At 63.2% G+C, this 17,014-nt stretch overlaps 1 protein-coding gene across 3 annotated transcripts; it reads left to right on the forward strand.

Moving 5' to 3' along the window:
* Nucleotides 1-259: 259 nt before the first annotated feature.
* KLHL30 (kelch like family member 30) lies at nucleotides 260-12,312 on the forward strand. 3 transcript variants are annotated; one of them, XM_059051168.2, is made up of 8 exons: nucleotides 261-374; nucleotides 2,196-3,008; nucleotides 4,252-4,399; nucleotides 6,273-6,359; nucleotides 6,899-7,054; nucleotides 8,216-8,404; nucleotides 8,913-9,058; nucleotides 10,438-12,312. In XM_059051168.2, exons 2-8 carry the CDS (start codon nucleotides 2,235-2,237, stop codon nucleotides 10,687-10,689), a joined length of 1,752 nt encoding a protein of 583 aa, XP_058907151.1. In that variant the 5' UTR covers nucleotides 261-374; nucleotides 2,196-2,234; the 3' UTR covers nucleotides 10,690-12,312. The 3 variants fall into 3 exon arrangements, with proteins under 3 accessions (XP_066883379.1, XP_066883380.1, XP_058907151.1); XM_067027278.1 differs by lacking the exon at nucleotides 8,913-9,058 and having other exon boundaries at nucleotides 260-374; XM_067027279.1 differs by lacking the exons at nucleotides 4,252-4,399; nucleotides 6,273-6,359 and having other exon boundaries at nucleotides 260-374; nucleotides 6,943-7,054.
* The last annotated feature ends 4,702 nt before the right edge of the window (nucleotides 12,313-17,014 follow it).

Consider the following 17,014-nt stretch of genomic DNA (forward strand, 5'->3'; position numbering starts at 1 on the left):
TGGGGGGAGCCGTGCCCCGACCCCGCCGTCAGCCAAATACCACTAGGCGGGGGTAAGCCCGGACTCGCCCCTGCCCCGGGGTGCTTCCTGCCATCTGGCCTGGCTCAGGGAGGTCACAGGAGGCTCCAGGCCAGTGTGGGCTCTCAGAGAGGACAGCCAGGAAGAGCTGTCACCTCTCTCCTTCCCCCACTGGCCACCCTCCCTCCCTCCCTCCCTCCCGACACTGACAGAGGCTAAAAATACGCTTCCATCCCCACGTGGCCACCCTGCCCAGCCCGGTCATATCCCAGCAGGCCCTCCATACCCCTTGGCCGGCTGGGCAGTCCTGCTCTCCAGCCTGAGTTCTGAGACAAGGTCCAGGTGCCGACTGAGAGGTAGGGCTGGGTGGGCAGATGGGAAGGGGAGGTGCGGACCAGGGCCGGGACCAGAAGGGGAGGGTGTGTTCTAGTGGGACAGCTCAGTGGGTTGTAGATCACAGCGCTGGGCGCTTGGGAGAGCCCCTGCACACCGGCTAGGCCAGGCCCCTCAGCGCGGGGTAGGGGCTCAGCGGGCCTGCTTCCTTCCAGGTCCTGGCTGGGGAAGAGGGCGAGGGTGGGCCGGGGGAGGCTGGACCACACCTCTGACTGCAGCCAGGGCCACAGCACCCAGCCCCTGGCCAGAGCCGGGTTAAGGCCCTTTGGTGTCCTGCCCACCCTGGCCTCCTCTCTCCTGGCCTGGCAGGCACTGGGTGGAGGCTCTGAGACCCTCTAGAAGCACCGGCCCCCCTGGTGGACCTGCAAGGCAGCAAGTGTCAGCAGACAACCTGAGGCCCCATGGGAAGGTGCTCAGTGCCCTGGCCCGCTGGTCCCCGGGGCTGCAATACCCGCACAGCGGGGACACAGCAATGAGGGGAACGCGAGGCCTGGGGGTGGTGGCTGCCTGACTGATCTCCTGCGCTCCCCTGGGAGGGAAAGGCCGCCTTCATCCTGGCCAGAGAGACCGCTGGGGCAGGCAGGATGGACACTGACCAGTGCTCCCTACCAGTCCTGTCTGGGCAGAGCCCAGGCAGGTCCTTGGGCCCCTAGGTGGGTTCCTCGAGTGCTTCCCTGCTTAAGCCCCCACCAACAGCACACTCGCCCGGGGCATCCGTGGTGCTCGGCTCGCCTTATGGGGCTTTGTCACTTTGATGGCTCTTGGTTGACCCAGCATTTTGCCCTGGCCTTCGCTTTGATGGGTCCGAAGCTGCCCCCTGGTGGACAGACAGCTTTTTTGCTGTGTGGTAACTCGGGGTGAGATCACCTGTGCAGAACTTCTCTTTCTCTGGGGCAGTTTTCTTAGGGCAAAAATATCAGAAGATCATAAAGAAATATGCATATCATTAAATAAACCCAGAAAAGGGTTTGCTGAATCAGGCAATTTGAATGGTGACCGCCCTCCAGAAAATTTCCTTTGCCTGCTTTTTTATTTATTTTTAAAATTTTTTTTGCGGCACGCGGGCCTCTCACTGTTGCGGCCCCTCCCGTTGCGGAGCACAGGCTCCGGACGCGCAGGCTCAGCGGCCACGGCTCACGGGCCCAGCCGCTCCCGCTCTGCGGCATGCGGGACCCTCCCGGACCGGGGCACGAACCCGTGTCCCCTGCACCGGCAGGCGGGCTCTCAACCACTGCGCCACCAGGGAAGCCCTGACTGCTTATCTTTACCAACCTACGCCAGCAACGTGTAACCTGGGGGTTCAGGGCCTAGGCCCCCGAGCCTGGGTCCCCCACGTCTGAGCTGTGTGGTCTTGGACAAGCGACCTGAGCCTTTTTGGCCTCTGTTTCCCCACTTGTAAAAGGGACTCAAACAGCACCCAGCTCTTGGGGTTGCGGAGAGGGCTGAGTGATGAGTATTTGTGCAAAGCTCAGGAGGGGCCTGGCACATGGGGGGCACGGTGACAGCACAAGCTGCTGCGGGGAGGTGACCCCTCGGCCCCTTTCACCGCCAGCCTCTTAATCGGCAGATGAAGCTAGGATCAGAGAGGGGCGTGGCTCACCCAAGGTCACCCAGCAAGGTCACGGCCAGGGAGGACCCAGGGGGCAGAAACGATTCAAATGCCGAAGCCCTCCCCAGCAAGGTGGGATCTGGGAGCAGAGGAGGCCACTGGGGGATTTGGGGGATGGGTGACTTGGGCCGACGAGACCGTCCCCGTGGCTGACCGTGCGGGCTCCCCTCCCTAGGAGCCGTGGGGACGCCCGCGAGTAGGTGGCCGCGCAGTCATGGTGTGGCACGTGGACGACCTGGACTTCCACCTGCCCTCGCACGCCCAGGACATGCTGGACGGCCTGCGGCGGCTGCGCTCCCAGCCCAAGCTGGCGGACGTCACGCTGCTGGTGGGTGGCCGGGAGCTGCCCTGCCACCGGGGGCTCCTGGCGCTGAGCAGCCCCTACTTCCACGCCATGTTCGCGGGCGACTTCGCCGAGAGCTTCTCGGCGCGTGTGGAGCTGAGGGACATGGAGCCTGCCGTGGTGGCGCAGCTGGTGGACTTCGTGTACACGGGCCGGCTGACCATCACTCAGGGCAACGTGGAGGCGCTGACCCGCACGGCCGCGCGCCTCCACTTCCCCGCCGTGCAGAAGGTCTGCGGCCGCTACCTGCAGCAGCAGCTGGATGCCACCAACTGCCTCGGCATCTGCGAGTTTGGGGAGCGGCAGGGGTTGCTGGGCGTGGCTGCCAAGGCCTGGGCCTTCCTGCGGGAGAACTTTGAGGCCGTGGCACAGGAGGAGGAGTTTCTGCAGCTGTCCCAGGAGCGACTGGCCACTTGTCTGGCCGGCGACCTGCTGCAGGTGCAGCCGGAGCAGAGCCGGCTGGAGGCCCTGCTGCGCTGGGTGCGCCACGACCCCCAGGCCCGGGCCACCCACCTGCCCGAGCTGCTCGGCCTGGTGCACCTGGACGCCGTGCCCCGGCCCCGCGTGCAGCAGCTGCTGGCCACGGAGCCGCTGATCCAGGAGTCGGAGGCCTGTCGGGAGGCCCTGTCCCAGGGCCACGAGAGGGTGAGTGACGGGTGGGGAGCGGGGAGAGGAGCTCCAGAAACCCCACCGGCATGGGGACAGACAGTATGACAGGGGTGTCCCCAACCTTGCGACTCTGCCTCCCTTGGGCCGCTTCCCTGTGAGGGGGTCTCAGTTCACCCCCAAGTACAGGTTGCGCCCCTGTGTGTGCCGTACCCTGGACATGAGGGGAGAGGGACCCTGGAAGTGGTCACTTCCAACCCGTCTTGAAGGAGCCCACAGCTTGGTGGGGACAAACTGGAAACACACCTAAGGCAGCACGAGGAAGGCCAGCGCTGCTGGACTGTGGGCATCCTCAGAGGGTCAGGCAGTCATGGAGAGCTCTCTGGAGGAGGCAGCATCTGAGCTGGGCTTTCGAGGGAGGAAAGGAGCTTGGCAAGGGGGAAAATAGTACAGGAAGATGGCACAGCTTGTGCCCAGGCAAGAAGCATGGACAAGCCTGGCAGCCGGCCACCACCTGCCCCCTAGGAAGCTGCTCAAGCGTTTAGCGGGTGCAATCTCCTATCTGTGCTGGAGGTGGGCCCACTGGGTGGACAGGCCCCAATGCAGCGACGGGCCATGGGAGGCGAAGTCTGTCCGCTGCCCGGCAGCCTTGCTCGGAAGGACTTCTTAGGAGCCACGTCAGGGGACAAAGACGTGGCTCAGGCCAGCGGCGGGGTGTGTGGTGGCAAATGCTAACCGCTGCCCCGCCAGGCCCGCCAGGCCCAGAGGGCGGCCTCGTGCTGCAGTCAGCTAGGAGCCCGCCCACTAGGTGGTCAGCCTGTGACTGCGGGTGGTGGAAGGGCAGGTCTGAGAGACGGTGGGGCCCGGGGATCCTGGGAGCTCTGGGCGCTGGCCGCTGACCCTCCCAGGTAGGAACGGCCCAGCACTCCCTGCTGGGCCACCCCAGCGCGACCTCCGGGGGAGAGGGGGCTGGGGAGACGTAGGGGCCTCGGCTCCGAGGGCGGGTGAGGGCCGCTCCAAGCGAGCAGGTCCCACGCGCAGGCACACCAGGACCTGCTGCCCCGCCCCTCCGCTCCCGAGCGCCGCTTTCCGGCGCCGGCCCGCCGCAGGCACGGCGTGTGCGCGTGCGCGCGTGTGCGTGGGAGTGCGCACACCCACGACAAGCACAGCCGGGCACGCACGCACTGCCGCTCGGCCCGCCCGGGCACAGGGCCACGCGGAGGACCCACGGCTGCCGCCAAACGCCCCGGCGCCTCTGACCCCAGCCCTCCCGGCCCCACAGGCGCTGCTGGGCCTCCCGCGCGAGCCGGAGGAGGTTCTGGTGGTGGTAGGCGGGCGGGCGCTGGAGGAAGAGGAGGAGGAGGAGGAGGAGGGCGCCGGGCAGCTGCTTCCCCGCCCTGGCAACTTCGCCTTCTACGACCCCAAGGCCAGTGAGTGCCCGTCCCGGCGCCCAGGGCACGGGCCCTGTGGTCCCCGCACCCCGACGCGGGCTGCACAGAGAGCGGGGCACCCACCGGCCTCGCGGGGGCGGGATGGGGGGGCTGCGGAGGAAACCGGGGCCCCCGCAGGGGAGGGGGGCTGACCGTGGGGGGCGCTGCGGCCCCCTCTCCCTCCAGCCACGGCCCTAACCTTGGGCCCCGGGGCCCTGGGTAGAGGGTCCTGCCGCCCAGACGGCATAGCCTGGGAAGGTGGCCGCCGGCCGGAGTGCGAGGGCGGCCTGACCGCTGCTTCCTCTTTGCACCCCTGCCCTGTGCGCCCAGTGGAACCAGGTCCCAGGCGGGAGGCCAGAGGGCGGGGGTGCAGGCAGCCTGGGGAGTGAGAGCTCAGGCTCTGGGTCGGCCGGCCCCGTGGGGCTCTGATTCCGGCCTTTGAGCGGGTCACTCCGCCTCCTTGAGCCTCGGTTTCCTCATCTGTGAGATGGCCTTTGTAACAAGGAGCCAATGGGCAGAGGGGCCAGGCCTGCCGTCTGGATGAGCCCTCTCCTGCCCGGGAGCCCCGTCACTTTCCCCCACCCACAGGAAAGCAGGGTTGAGAGGGCAGCAGGGCGGCGGAAGGGCCACGCTGGCCCCAGGAAGCTCTTTGGAAAGCACTGAGGTGGCCACCACCCCCATGGCGTCAGCGGCTGGCGGGCTCCAGGAAGTCCAAGGCCAGCTGTCCCAAGTCAGGGGCTGACGAGAAGGGATTTGGGGGCTGACGTCAGGAGCTGAGCCCGGGAGCAGCTGTCCCTCAGACCCCGAGGGGAGGGGCAGGGGTCACTGGCAGGCAAAGATCTGGTGACCGCTGGGCAGTCCCCACCCTGGGGTGACACAGACATGAGTCAGGGGGACACGCAGTCCCTGCCCAGCGGGCAGGCACCCGGCGAAGCCTGGGGTTTCACATGTCCTGAAGACTGTCATAAACAGTAAACAAAGTCCACCCAGGGACATCCCCGAGGCCCAGGTCTCTCCCACAGCCTCCCACAAGCACCCAAAATATGTCCATTATAGGACTTAACCATTGCCACACTTATTGCCTCATTTTGGTTTTTTCAAAGCCCTTTCTCACCTCTTGCTTCAGTTTACCTCACGTGGCTTCGTGAAGGCACTACCCCATCCCTCACATTAGGAACCGTACTTTTAACAGCAGCTGCCGTCCAACAGACGAGTCTCCTGTAGTCAGTCCCCACACCCCCGAGAGATGGGAATTAGCCCCATTCTACAGATGAGGAAACCGAGGCCGGGGTTTATCCGAGGCCACACTGCTGGCGCGGGAGAGCTGGGATTTGGACCCGCCCTGCCTGCTCCGTGGCCGTGTCTGACCCCCTCCACGCTGCCGTGGGCAGGAAGGTGCTCCGGGTGAACGAGCGGATGGGAAATGAGTGAATGAATGATGCTTGTGTCATAACCCACCCGTGGCTAGTGATCAGGTCCCTTGACCCACTCCTCCATCTGCCTGAGGTGGGACCCGACTCCAAAAGATCCGTCAGGGGTCCGTGGGGTCAGCGGCAGGGCCAGGGTGAGACCTGTGGCCTCTGGAGCCTAGACCGCTTCCCGGCACACCCTGGGCGCAGTCAGGTGTCCCCTCTGGGTGCCGGGCTCTGAGGGCGGCGTGGGGCACCAGGGGTCCCCCGGAGCCGAGCCTGAGGCACACACAGCACCTGGGGCCACCTCGAGCCTCACCCCACCGGGTGTCCTCCCCCACCTCTGCCCCCAGCTGAGCCCCGGCCCTCCCCGCCGGTGAGAGGACATTTCTGCACCCCTAGAGCGGGGACGAGAGGCCCCCGCAGTGAGCCCAGCCACCCTGACCCCTCTCTCTTCTTGCCAGAGAGGTGGATGGCGCTCCCAGACTTCCCTGACCGCCACAAGTGGGGCTTCTCTCTGGCGGCGCTGAACAACGACGTCTACGTGACAGGTGGGCAGGCGGGCGCTCCCCACCTTGAGCCAGGCTCCCAGCAGCTTTTAATCCACAGAGCAGATCTGAGCCCTGAACGTGATGCCCGTGGGAGCCAACCCTCGCCCTCCACTCAGTGGGATCCCTGCCCGTTTAGTCAAGGCTCTTCCAGACCTCCCCATCATGTGAAAACAAGGGCATTTAAAATGCACACGAGGGTGCAGGGAACCGTTCTGCGTTCTGTCCTACAGCCGGGGCCTCCCCAGAAGGAACTGTGTGATGGAGGGTGCTGGGGCCAGTCTTCTGCTTTATATCTTAGAAGTTGGGGGGTCCTTGTAAGGTTTGATGGAGAAAAAAAGCTTCCACCGGTGGAGGTTTGAAACCACTGATCTTGTCCCGCTTGTTTCTGGGGTGTCCAAGTCACATGGAGAGACTATGCCACCACGGTCACGCCCCGCCCAGTGTCCAGCAGGACGGAGGCCTGGCGTGGGGGGAAGCGGGCGGGACCCTGGAGAGCCCAGGCTGGGGGGCCCTCTCGCGGACAGAGCCTCTCCCGGCAGGGGGCTCTCGGGGCAGCAAGACGGACACCTGGTCCACGACGCAGGTCTGGTGCTTCCGGCTGAGGGAGGCCGCCTGGAGGCCCGTGGCGCCCATGCTGAAGGCCCGGACGAACCATGCCAGCGCGGCGCTCAACGGGGAGATCTACGCCATTGGCGGTGAGGCTCCCTCCCCTCGCCTCCCGCCTCCTTCCGGCCCCTCCTCACCCTCTGCCGCCTGGGAGCCCCTGGACCCCACACCTGGACCACTGCTCCCTGGGCATCGGGGTGAGGCTCAGACGGGAGCCTTGGTGGCCGGCCCCAGGGTGACTGAGCGCTCCAGGGACGCAAGAACGGGACAAGGAGTCGGTCCCCAAAAGGGACCCGTGAGGAGCCGGGGCCTCGAGCTGCCAGCAGGGACCACCACTCCCATCCCAGAACCTGGGCTCAGCCCTCAGCTCGGGGTCACCTCGGTGACGTCCGTGGGGTGAGGGGACCCACCGTGCCGCCTTTTGCTGTCACCTTTGCCCACACCACGCCCTCAGCCTGAGCCCAGCCCACCTTATCCGCCTTACACCCCAGAGCCGCTGCAAGGAGACGCTAATGGTTAGATGAGTACTGAGGCATGGGACGCGTGTGCGAGTTTCCCAAGGCCTCTGGGGATGACGAGCTGGCCCTGAGGCCGTCCTAGGTGCCCCACCTGTCCTGGCCGGCCCCTTTGCCCTCCGTGGCTGCCGCACCCCTGACCCGAGGGTAGAGAGCACGTGGCGTAGGGCCCAGGGCGGCTCAGGGTCCACAGGCTCTCAGAGCCCAAGGTGGGCTCCAGGGAGAGCAGGAAGCCCTCCCACCCACGGCTGGTCCATGTCATTGTCGCGTCCAGGGTGGAGGTGCTGCCTGGGTGCTGACTTCCTCTCTCCCACAGAGGGCCCCCAGCACGTGAGGGGTCAGGGGGTGGTGGCCTCCTGGGGGCCCCACCGGCACCTCTCCAAGCGCCCTGGGCTCTGGAAGGTCCAGCGAGTCTGGGCTCAGGCCGCGAGGCCCCGTTGCCCACTCTGGAGTCGGGCAGTCCTGGGTCCAGGCACCCACCCTCGTGCCACTTCCTGGAGGTGAGGCCTTGGGCAAACACCCTCACCTCTCCGAGCCCCAGCTTCGCTCTCTGTAAAATGCGGATAAGTCACCTGCCTCTCAAGGCCGTGCCCTCTTCTTCTCCTGCCCTCCCCTTCCTGGGGCACCCGGGGTGGTCCCTGCGGCCTCTACAGAGCCCCAGACCCCACGTTTCCGGGAACCTGCCCTCATCCTAGCCCCCTGCAGCCCTGACACCTCCGCCCCTTTCCCCTGCAGGCACCACTCTGGATGTTGTAGAGGTAGAGAGCTATGACCCCTACACAGACACCTGGACGCCCATCAGCCCAGCCCTCAAGTACGTCAGCAACTTCTCGGCGGCCGGCTGCCAGGGCAGGCTCTACCTGGTGGGCTCCAGCGCCTGCAAGTACAACGCCCTGGCTCTGCAGTGCTACAATCCTGTCACAGGTTGGGGAGAGGGGGCATGGGGCACAGGGAGGGGCCGGGGCCGGGCCACCAGTCCCTCCCAGCGTGGCTGAGGGGTAGGTGGGAATCCCACCTCAGTGAGTGGGAGGGTGGAGACCCCAGGGGTCGGTGAGGCCGAGGGGGGCAGGGCGCGGGCCGCCACGGCCCCATCAGCGGCGGATGGGACAGTCGAGGAAGGCAGGGGACCAAGGCGGCAGGGGACAAGGGGGGTCACCAGCTCAGAGCCACAGCTCCGTCTCAGCCTAGAGGTATAGGGGGCTGGGGGCAGAGGGCCCAGGGCGGGGGACAGGGAAACCCAGCCCTGGGACTGAAAGCTATCTGGCTGCTGCATCTGCCTGGATCTGGCCTCCTGGGGAGGAGCGGTGGCCCGGACCCCCAAGGCACATTGGGCGCCGGCTTGGGCTCTAGACTCTGTGCCAGGCTAAGGGCCCCCTCAGGAGCCCTGGCCGCACAGCTGCCTGGTGACCCGGGCTGGGGTGTGTCCCCGCAGACGCGTGGAGTGTGATTGCCTCGCCCTTCCTCCCCAAGTACTTGTCCTCGCCGCGCTGCACCACGCTGCACGGGGCGCTCTACCTGGTGGGGGACAATACCAAGAAGGTCTACGTGTACGACCCCGGGACCAACCTGTGGCAGAAGGTGAGCCAGCCTCACCTCCCGGGGAGACCCCCACCTGGACCCCCGACCCTGCAGAGAGCAGGCCTGGGGACGGTGGGGTCTGGGGGTGTCGCCGCCAGGGGAGGTGGGGACAGTGAATGGAGACACAGGAGCCCAGAGGCCCCCTGTGGATGGGCGCGCCGAGGACCCCGGGCTGCTGGTCACAGAGGATGCTCTGTCCCCAGCGCACAGCGCCTGTCCTCCTCCTCAGGGGGCAAAACCGGGCTCGGCCGGCGGGGAGGGGTACTCAGGGACCTGTGGACTCAGAAACAGTGCTTCCTTCCTGGTGTTGGCCGGGCCCAGGGGGAGTGAGTCTCCCGGCCCTGGGGGCGGTCGAGCCAGGGAGGGGACTCCTGAGCTGTGGAAGCGGGGAGCAGCCATCCCTAGGCACCCCATCCCCCTCATTGCCGCTACTACTACCTCCTTCTTCCATCAAGCCCGGGGGAGGGGGCGGTGGGTGGACCCCTGGGGGCAGCGGAGCCCTGGCCTTTCTCCCTGTTTCTTCCCGAGAAGGAGGAGGGACAGTGCCCGGAGCCCGTGGTGGCCTCAGCCCCAGCTGGGCCAGCAGGGCAACGGCAAGGCCTCTGTGGTCCTGCTGTCCGCAGCTGTCCCCTGGCGTCAGCGCTCAGCTGACCGGAGGCCCCCATTACCGCGCCGAACACGTGCAGGCAGGACCCTGCCAGGCTGGCGCTTTCTTCCTGGGTCCCGTCGGCCGGGTCCGTCCCCGCGCACAGCGTGGTTCTGGGTTGGGGTCCGGCTGTGGGGCTCCACTTGGCCCTTCCCAGGCCTGGGGGTTTGCCGCCCGCCGCTGTCTGCGCCGGGAGACCTCTCTCTTCCTGCCCTCCCAGGTTCTTCCAGAAGGGCCTGCATCTTCAGCCCTCACCCCGCAGCCCCCATCCAGGGCACCCCTGAGGCTACGGGCTGAGGCAAGGGGTGCAGGGGCAGGGCGATGGGTCCCATGGGGCACCTGTCAGGGCTGAGGCCACATCTGTTCCCTCAGAGAGAGAACAGCCGAGAATCAGAGGCGCAGCCCAGCCCTCACCCTGGGGTCAGGCCTCCGCATCTCCCACCCCCTTTGACTCCCCGGCTTCAGATGTGAGCCAATTCAGGCCTAAGAGAGAAAGGGGGGGCCAGAAGCATCATCCTGGGAGACGTAGGGTGGAGAGGGGAGTAGTGGGGTCCCTCCACTGAAGGGAGAGTCTGAAGGGTCCTGGAGGGGCAGCCGGGGCGAGGTCCCAGGCAGCAGGTGTGCTGGTGCCCTGGATGGGGTGCGGGCCGCATGCCCCCCCGTCCCACCCCGAGGGCACCGTCGCCACCACCCTCCAGCCGCCCACTGGACGCTGACTGAGGACCGTCCACAGGTGCAGTCCCTGCACAGCCTGCACGAGAACGGGGCGCTGGTGCCGCTGGGGGATGCGCTGTACGCGACGGGCGGCCGCTGGCAGGGCATGGACGGCGACTACCACGTGGAAATGGAGGCCTATGACCCCAGGCGCGACGCCTGGACCCGCCTCGGCTCCCTGCCCCGCCTCTGGCTCTACCATGGGGCCTCCGCCGTCTTCCTGGACGTCTCCAAGTGGACCCAGCCCTTCGGGCCCGCCCAGGAGCCCTGAGCCGCCCGTCGGCGCACCCGGAGCGGGCCCGGCTGAACCCCCGCCCCGGGGGACGGCCCCCTTTCACTGTGGTTTGTGAACCAAAGTGGCGCCGTCCCCTCCAGGGCCTGGGCTGGGTTCGGGCCACCAGGGGACGTCAGAGGACACAGCCTCGGTCTCCGCAGCCACCACGCCAAACTCTGAGCTGACCAGCGGGAAGGGCTGGGCCTCTGGAAGCCTGTGTGGATGGGAGAAGCAGCTCCCCTGCCCGTGGGGTGTCTGAGACCTCAGAGGAAGGAGCCCAGGGCCAGGGGAGCCTTGAGAGAACTCCCGTGCTCTCTGAATGCTGGCCGCTCCTGGCTGTGTGTCCCACTGGTGGCTTTGGGAGGACCTGCACGGGTGAGGGTGATGCGGAGGCCCGGGAAGCTGAGGCTCCTGCACGGGGTGGGCGGCACAGAGCAAAGGGCCTGAGGTGGGGTCAGCGCCCAGCCCTGGGGGCCCTGCGTCTGCCTGTCCCACAGCTGTGTGACCACGGCTGGCAGCCGACCCTCTCTGGGCCTCAGGCACATGGGGCTGCCTCGGGTGGGCTCTCTGCTCTCCCTGCCCCCAGCCTTACGTTGGCACCTTGTTTCCAAAGACTGTTTCTGGGGACAAAGGAGACCCAGCTTTTTCTGCGTCAGCCCCAGGAGGGCAGCACCCACAGGGGCTCTGAGGGAAGGGGGTGGGGTGTGGGGGGAAGGAGAGAGGGTCCTTCCACCTGCCTGGGGGCTGGGGGGAGAGAGGGCAGCAGGGCTTCCCAGGGAGGTGAGCAGCAAAGCCAGGATTCCCCCTGTTTCTTGGGGCGCTTTGCTTCCAAACGGAGACTCTTCATCACAGTGAAGGTCCCCAGATGGGGGCCCACAGGGGCGGGGGTCCTGCAGGGACTTCGGGGGATGGGCCTTGGGCACTTTGGTGGCTTTTGCCCCCAGGCGGCCTCCTGAGCGAGGAAGACCAGCACTTGGAGTGACTCGGGTGGGCCGCGCCTGTCCAGAGCCCCCCGCCTCGGACCGGGTCCCCTCGCGGGGCTGGCTCGCCCTCCCCGGTCCTTCTCACTCATCCTGAGCAAGGCCAAGTTTGTAGCCAAGGGGGCGATGAAGGACTCTCACGGGGTGCTCAGTGGGCCACAACCCCTTTGACACAGGCTCCGTCAGGGGACACAGGGCTACAGATGGCGAGTTCTGGGTCCAGCCTGGCACCGACCAGCTGAGGCCTCGGGTACCTCCCATCCCCATCGGGACCCGGGTTTCCTCTCCAGGATCAGCCCACAGGCTCCTCTGTGAAGGCATCAGGGACCAGAGGGGCCTCTGACATCCCTGGTTCTGAGGAAGGAATCCCTGGTTCCTCCAGCTTCTATGGATCCCGATCCACTTTGCTCCCAGACCTGAGCCCTCACAGCCATGTCTTACGGGAGAATTGAGTTGGCCCCAGGGCCCAGACAGAGTGGGGCCTGCTAAGTGTCTGCTCTCTGCACCTGAGGACACGCGGTGGGCTGGTGGCCTGGGTGAAAATGAGGATGAAGTTTTCTGGGATCCTTGAATCTTTCCGTAAGAAAATCTTCTGAATTTTCAATCCAGACAGTGATTGAAAGTGCTGTTTCAAAACAAAGACTCAACGTGTCAAAGTGGACTTATTTGGATGACAAATGGGTAGTTGAAAAGGTGGTGTTCTAGGAGGAGGCCTGCTTTCTTCCCCACTCGCCCTCACGGCACTGGGGGGCAGTACCTGGGGTGGGGGAGCATAGCCCACTCCAGGGCCTGGTCTTCAACTTTGGGGCACCAAACCACCCTTCGTCTGATCAGCTGAACTGGAATCGGGCCCCTCCAGTTGAGTGATGGAGAATAGTTTAATGAGGAGCTATTTCCAAGGTGCGGGCCGGCTGAGGGGGACCCAGCAAGGGCTCGAGGAGCTCCCAGGGCCACCAACGGTGGGGAGCTGCCACCACCCCTTGGCCTCCAGGGCTGAGCAGAGGAGATGCAGACCCCAGAAAGGGAGCTAGAGGGAAAGGGCTGCCGAGGAGCTGGGGCCTTTGCTAGAGGAACGCAGCCACTGCCACTGCCCCAGTGCCTCCCACTGGCCAAACCCAACCAGAATCAGAGGAAAGACAGGCCATTGACACAGTGTGTAGTGGCCAGCCTGCAGGGGCAGAGAGCAGGTGGACAGGGGTGGACAGGGCACCAGGACAGGGCAAACAAGATCTCCAGCACACAAATCAAACACAATAGATTCTCATGTAGAATGGACACTCATGTACTAATTCAAGCAAGGATGGTCATGGAGAATCCAGGGCTCCACACCCCTTTTCAGAGCCCCCAGAAAACAAGGCTCATCAGAAGGTTTGGGGCTAGTGCGGAATCTACAAAAGGGAACAGGTAACCTGGGAACACGTGCAAAGGCCCACCACTCTCAGACCCATGGCAGGTGACCACCTGCCCCGCTCCAGAATACTCGTGTGTGCCGTGGGGGTGCATGTTGTCTTTCCCTCAGACCACGTTGGGTAAACTGAGACACCTCCAGCAGACCCCGCCTGCGGTGATCACAGTCCTCTCAGCAGCCAGACCCTGCGCAGCCGAGCCGGGTGAAGCTCCCTTTGGCCCCCAGATGAGCCAGGGTCTGGAGATGCTTCTAGCCGTTTCCACTGGACTTGGATTTTCCAGTACCTCCTAGACAAGACCATTTCACTCTTGAGCATCTTCCCTGTACCAGGCAGGGACAGGGATTGCTGGAATCAGCCAGTTGACATTTGTAATTAAATGGACCGGTCAAATGACAGCTCACTGTAGTCAATTTAGACCACTGCACCAGTTGGCTGGTTGACCAGTTGGCCCAGTGGAACGTATGCGTATTGACCCGGATTCTGGTAGTGACTGAAGAACGGGGTGGTCTCAGCCACATACAGCGTAAGGATGTCCACTCCTCCAGGGCTGTGTCATTCGTCTTTGATTCCCAGCGCCCCGCACAGAGCTGGACACTCAGGCTGAAGCGTAGCTGCCGTTGCTATGTGTGCAGGACCGGGTACATAGGAGAATAGCCAGGCATGAAGCGGATTAGTTGAAGAATGGAATGGACTGTGATGAGACTCTTCATGGAGAAGGTAACTGCCTGTTTGGCGTGAACACCCCAGGAGGCAAAGTGACGTCCTCAAAGCTAATAGACTGTCCTAGGATTATCTTGGTCACAATCACATTTAAGAATGTGCTTCTTCCCACAATGGCAAACAGAGCCATCGAGCGCCTACCATCTTGCATAAAGCTGAGAGGTGGGCTGAGGCCCAATTTTAAAATGAATCTCTTGAAAACATGGAAACAATTAGCAGAAAATAACCCAAGAGACCCTCCTGGTGAGAGGTGAGAAGGAATGCGTCCCCTGAGCGTTAGACCTGAGGTTGCCCGCGGTCCCATCCAGGAAGTACAGTCAGGTTCCCAGCACTTGTCCCTGTGCTTGGCATATGCAGCAGGAACTGAGTCAACATTCATTGAGTTGAATTGAATCTGTGGGCTTCAGAGCTACTGACCTCAAGTTGCGGGGGCCGGATCTGGACGAGTTTTCATTTGGTGGCTCCGTGACCTCAGGCCAATCCCAAGACCTAGCCTCAGTTTCCTCGTCTGTGCAATGGGGACAATCACGTGATTCGAGAATTAGATGATGTCATGCTGGGAAGGCTCCGACAGACAGCAAAGGTTGCCCGCCTGTGTACCGGGAAGCCACACAACAAGGCTCCCATTGTTTTGGGGGGTGGAGGGAGCTTTGATTCCCATGACTTCATCTGCAAAGGTCCTTCCTTTGGAGGAAGAGAGAAGAGTGGGAACAGCTTGACGGCATCAGGCCGCTGGGAAGCCAGGGCTGAGGCCGTGACATGAGGGCCCAAGAATGAGGATTAGATCGCAGCCAGGCGTGAAGGCGCAGGGGGGAGGCCACCTCGAGCCCCGCCCGCCCCCTCCTGCGGCCACTCCATCCAGTCCTTCCTCCCTGGGGTCCGTTAACTCACCCTCACATGCCACCCTCACTGCTGAGCCCACGGCATGCTGCTGCAGTGGAAGGGGCCCCAGGGCCATCGGAGCCTTGTTTGTGGTGGTCCTTGAGCTGCGTGAGGCTTTGCTAAGCTCCCCCCTCCTCTGAATAGAGGCCGGTTTTGGAATGCGACCCCAGAAACCTGCAGGGAGCCCCACCTGAAGGCCCCAGCCCTCTGCGCTCTCCTGCCCCATGGCCAGGCTGTGTCATCACCTCCGGAGAGGGTTACTGGAGGCTGCACAGCACCAGAACGGATTTGATTTGGGCCTTCTGGCAGGCTTATGACATCATGGGGATTGTTCACTGTTTGGGAAAATAACCGTTTTTCACATGGCAACAGCTCCTGTCCTCAATGCTGGCCTTGTGAGGACTGGGGCTTCCTACTGTGAGCTGGAAATGATATCACAAGACTATCTTAAGGATCACGTGACCCAAATCTGGTCCCTCCCTCCCCACACGTCCTCCATGTTGCCAAAGGTGACAGAGCCGGAGCCTCACCTTCCCGGGGTGTAGGTTGGGACTAAAGGTATCTGGTCCTGAGAGCAGCCTGCCTCGCCTGCTGTGGACTGGATACAGGCCAGCAGCCCAGAAGCGGAGTCCCACGCAGCCGGCCTCCACGCTGGGGGGCATCATCACCGGTCACCTTGCACCTCCCTAATGAATGCGTCCCAGGCAAGGGCTCGGGGCCGACAGCTGTTGTCGTGCCCATTGTACAGAGCAGCAAACTGAGGCTCCGAGGCATGAGTGCCTAAAGGCCCTGAGGTGTGCCTCCTCCAAAGCCTCAGAGGGCCGTGTGAGGACCAGGTTTGCTGAGCAGACACGCAGCTGGGTGTGACCTGGGCTCTGACCATGCTCTGCCATGGCCTCCACGGCCCAGGGCCTCTGTCTTCAGGTAGGTCTGAGGGCACCTACCCCCCGCCCCCCCCCCCCACGATGTGATGTGATGACCCTCACAGCTCAGGCAGCCTGGAAGGCAAGCAGGCCTCGCTCGTGGCTCCACACAGGACCCGCCATGGACTCAGCTCCTCCTAGAGCAGGCCCTGAGGACACGTGCATTAATCCCAGCTCTCAGCCAAGACAGCTGAGACTCCAAGGAGCTTGAGGACAGACTGGCCACCCTCAGGTGAGGGGCAGAGCCCAGGTGGAGCCCCTTTCCCACCACATCAGGCTGCCCCCCTGGACTTCCATCCCCCCAGGAAGGGAAAAAGCTCGTGATGAGCTCCCTGGTTCAAGAGAGGCAGCCGCACGCGTTTCCCTGTGCTTCCCTCACAGCCAGACCCCACGGGAAACCCCACACCTAAGGGGTTCCTGTCTCAGGGAAAAGACAGAGCTGTATCTTCAATAACCTTTGAGTTCATCAGCAAGAATAGGCAGGACCCCGATGGGCAAAACACGTGGCTGTGAAGATGGGACTATGCCCAGGGGGGCAAGAGGGCCCAGCCCGGCCCCAGCCCCGAGCCCAGGCTGTGAGTCCCTAGCGAACCTTCATCTCGCTGGGCTGACCAATAAGAAGTGAATGAGGTGCTGGATGTGGACGAGTTTTTTCAGAAACGTGAAGGTACCGTTCACAGAGCTGCATCTCCTGAGGACAGAAGCCCCTCTGCCAGCAGACTGTGGGTTTCAACGATGAAAACACCCCAACTCGGCATCCCATGGTCCCAGATGAAGTCACTCCCACAAAATGAAAGTGAACAAAATTTTAATACCTAACTAACGCTGAAGCACACGCCCAGCACACACACATACACACACACACACACACACACACACACACACACGTCATTACAAAGTTCCAGTGCCCGGCTTCCTAACAGATGTTCCTTGTGGGACCAGAAATGAGAAGCCACCCAAGAAATCCTGAATTCTTTGAGAACCTTCTGACAACACCATCTACAAATTTTGGAGCAAATGGCCTTATTTGTAACAAATGGTTGCTGATGGAATAAGTTCATATAGTTTATTGAGTATGTATTATAAAAGCCAGTATTTCTCAAATATCTTCTTGGAGAGCTGCAATTTCTATAGGAATTTCAGTTTTTTCATTCCAGTGATAATTTTCCCCCCAAATTGTATAAAGATAAAGACAGAACTCCTTTGCAGTTCTAATTTGCCTTTCAGTAAGTCTCATAGAGTAAGTCTGCAGGACACCCCTGGAGGGGACACATTCTCAGGATGGGAAGGGTATTTTTCTCTTTAAACCCCCCCCCCAAAACTACCACCATCCCCCATCCTACAGGAAAAGAGGCAGAATCACAGGGAAAAATTAACATCTAATACCAGGCTTTTTCTAAAGTATTAA

The sequence above is a fragment of the Kogia breviceps genome, chromosome 2 (genome assembly GCF_026419965.1).
Source record: "Kogia breviceps isolate mKogBre1 chromosome 2, mKogBre1 haplotype 1, whole genome shotgun sequence".
Taxonomy (NCBI): domain Eukaryota; kingdom Metazoa; phylum Chordata; class Mammalia; order Artiodactyla; family Physeteridae; genus Kogia; species Kogia breviceps.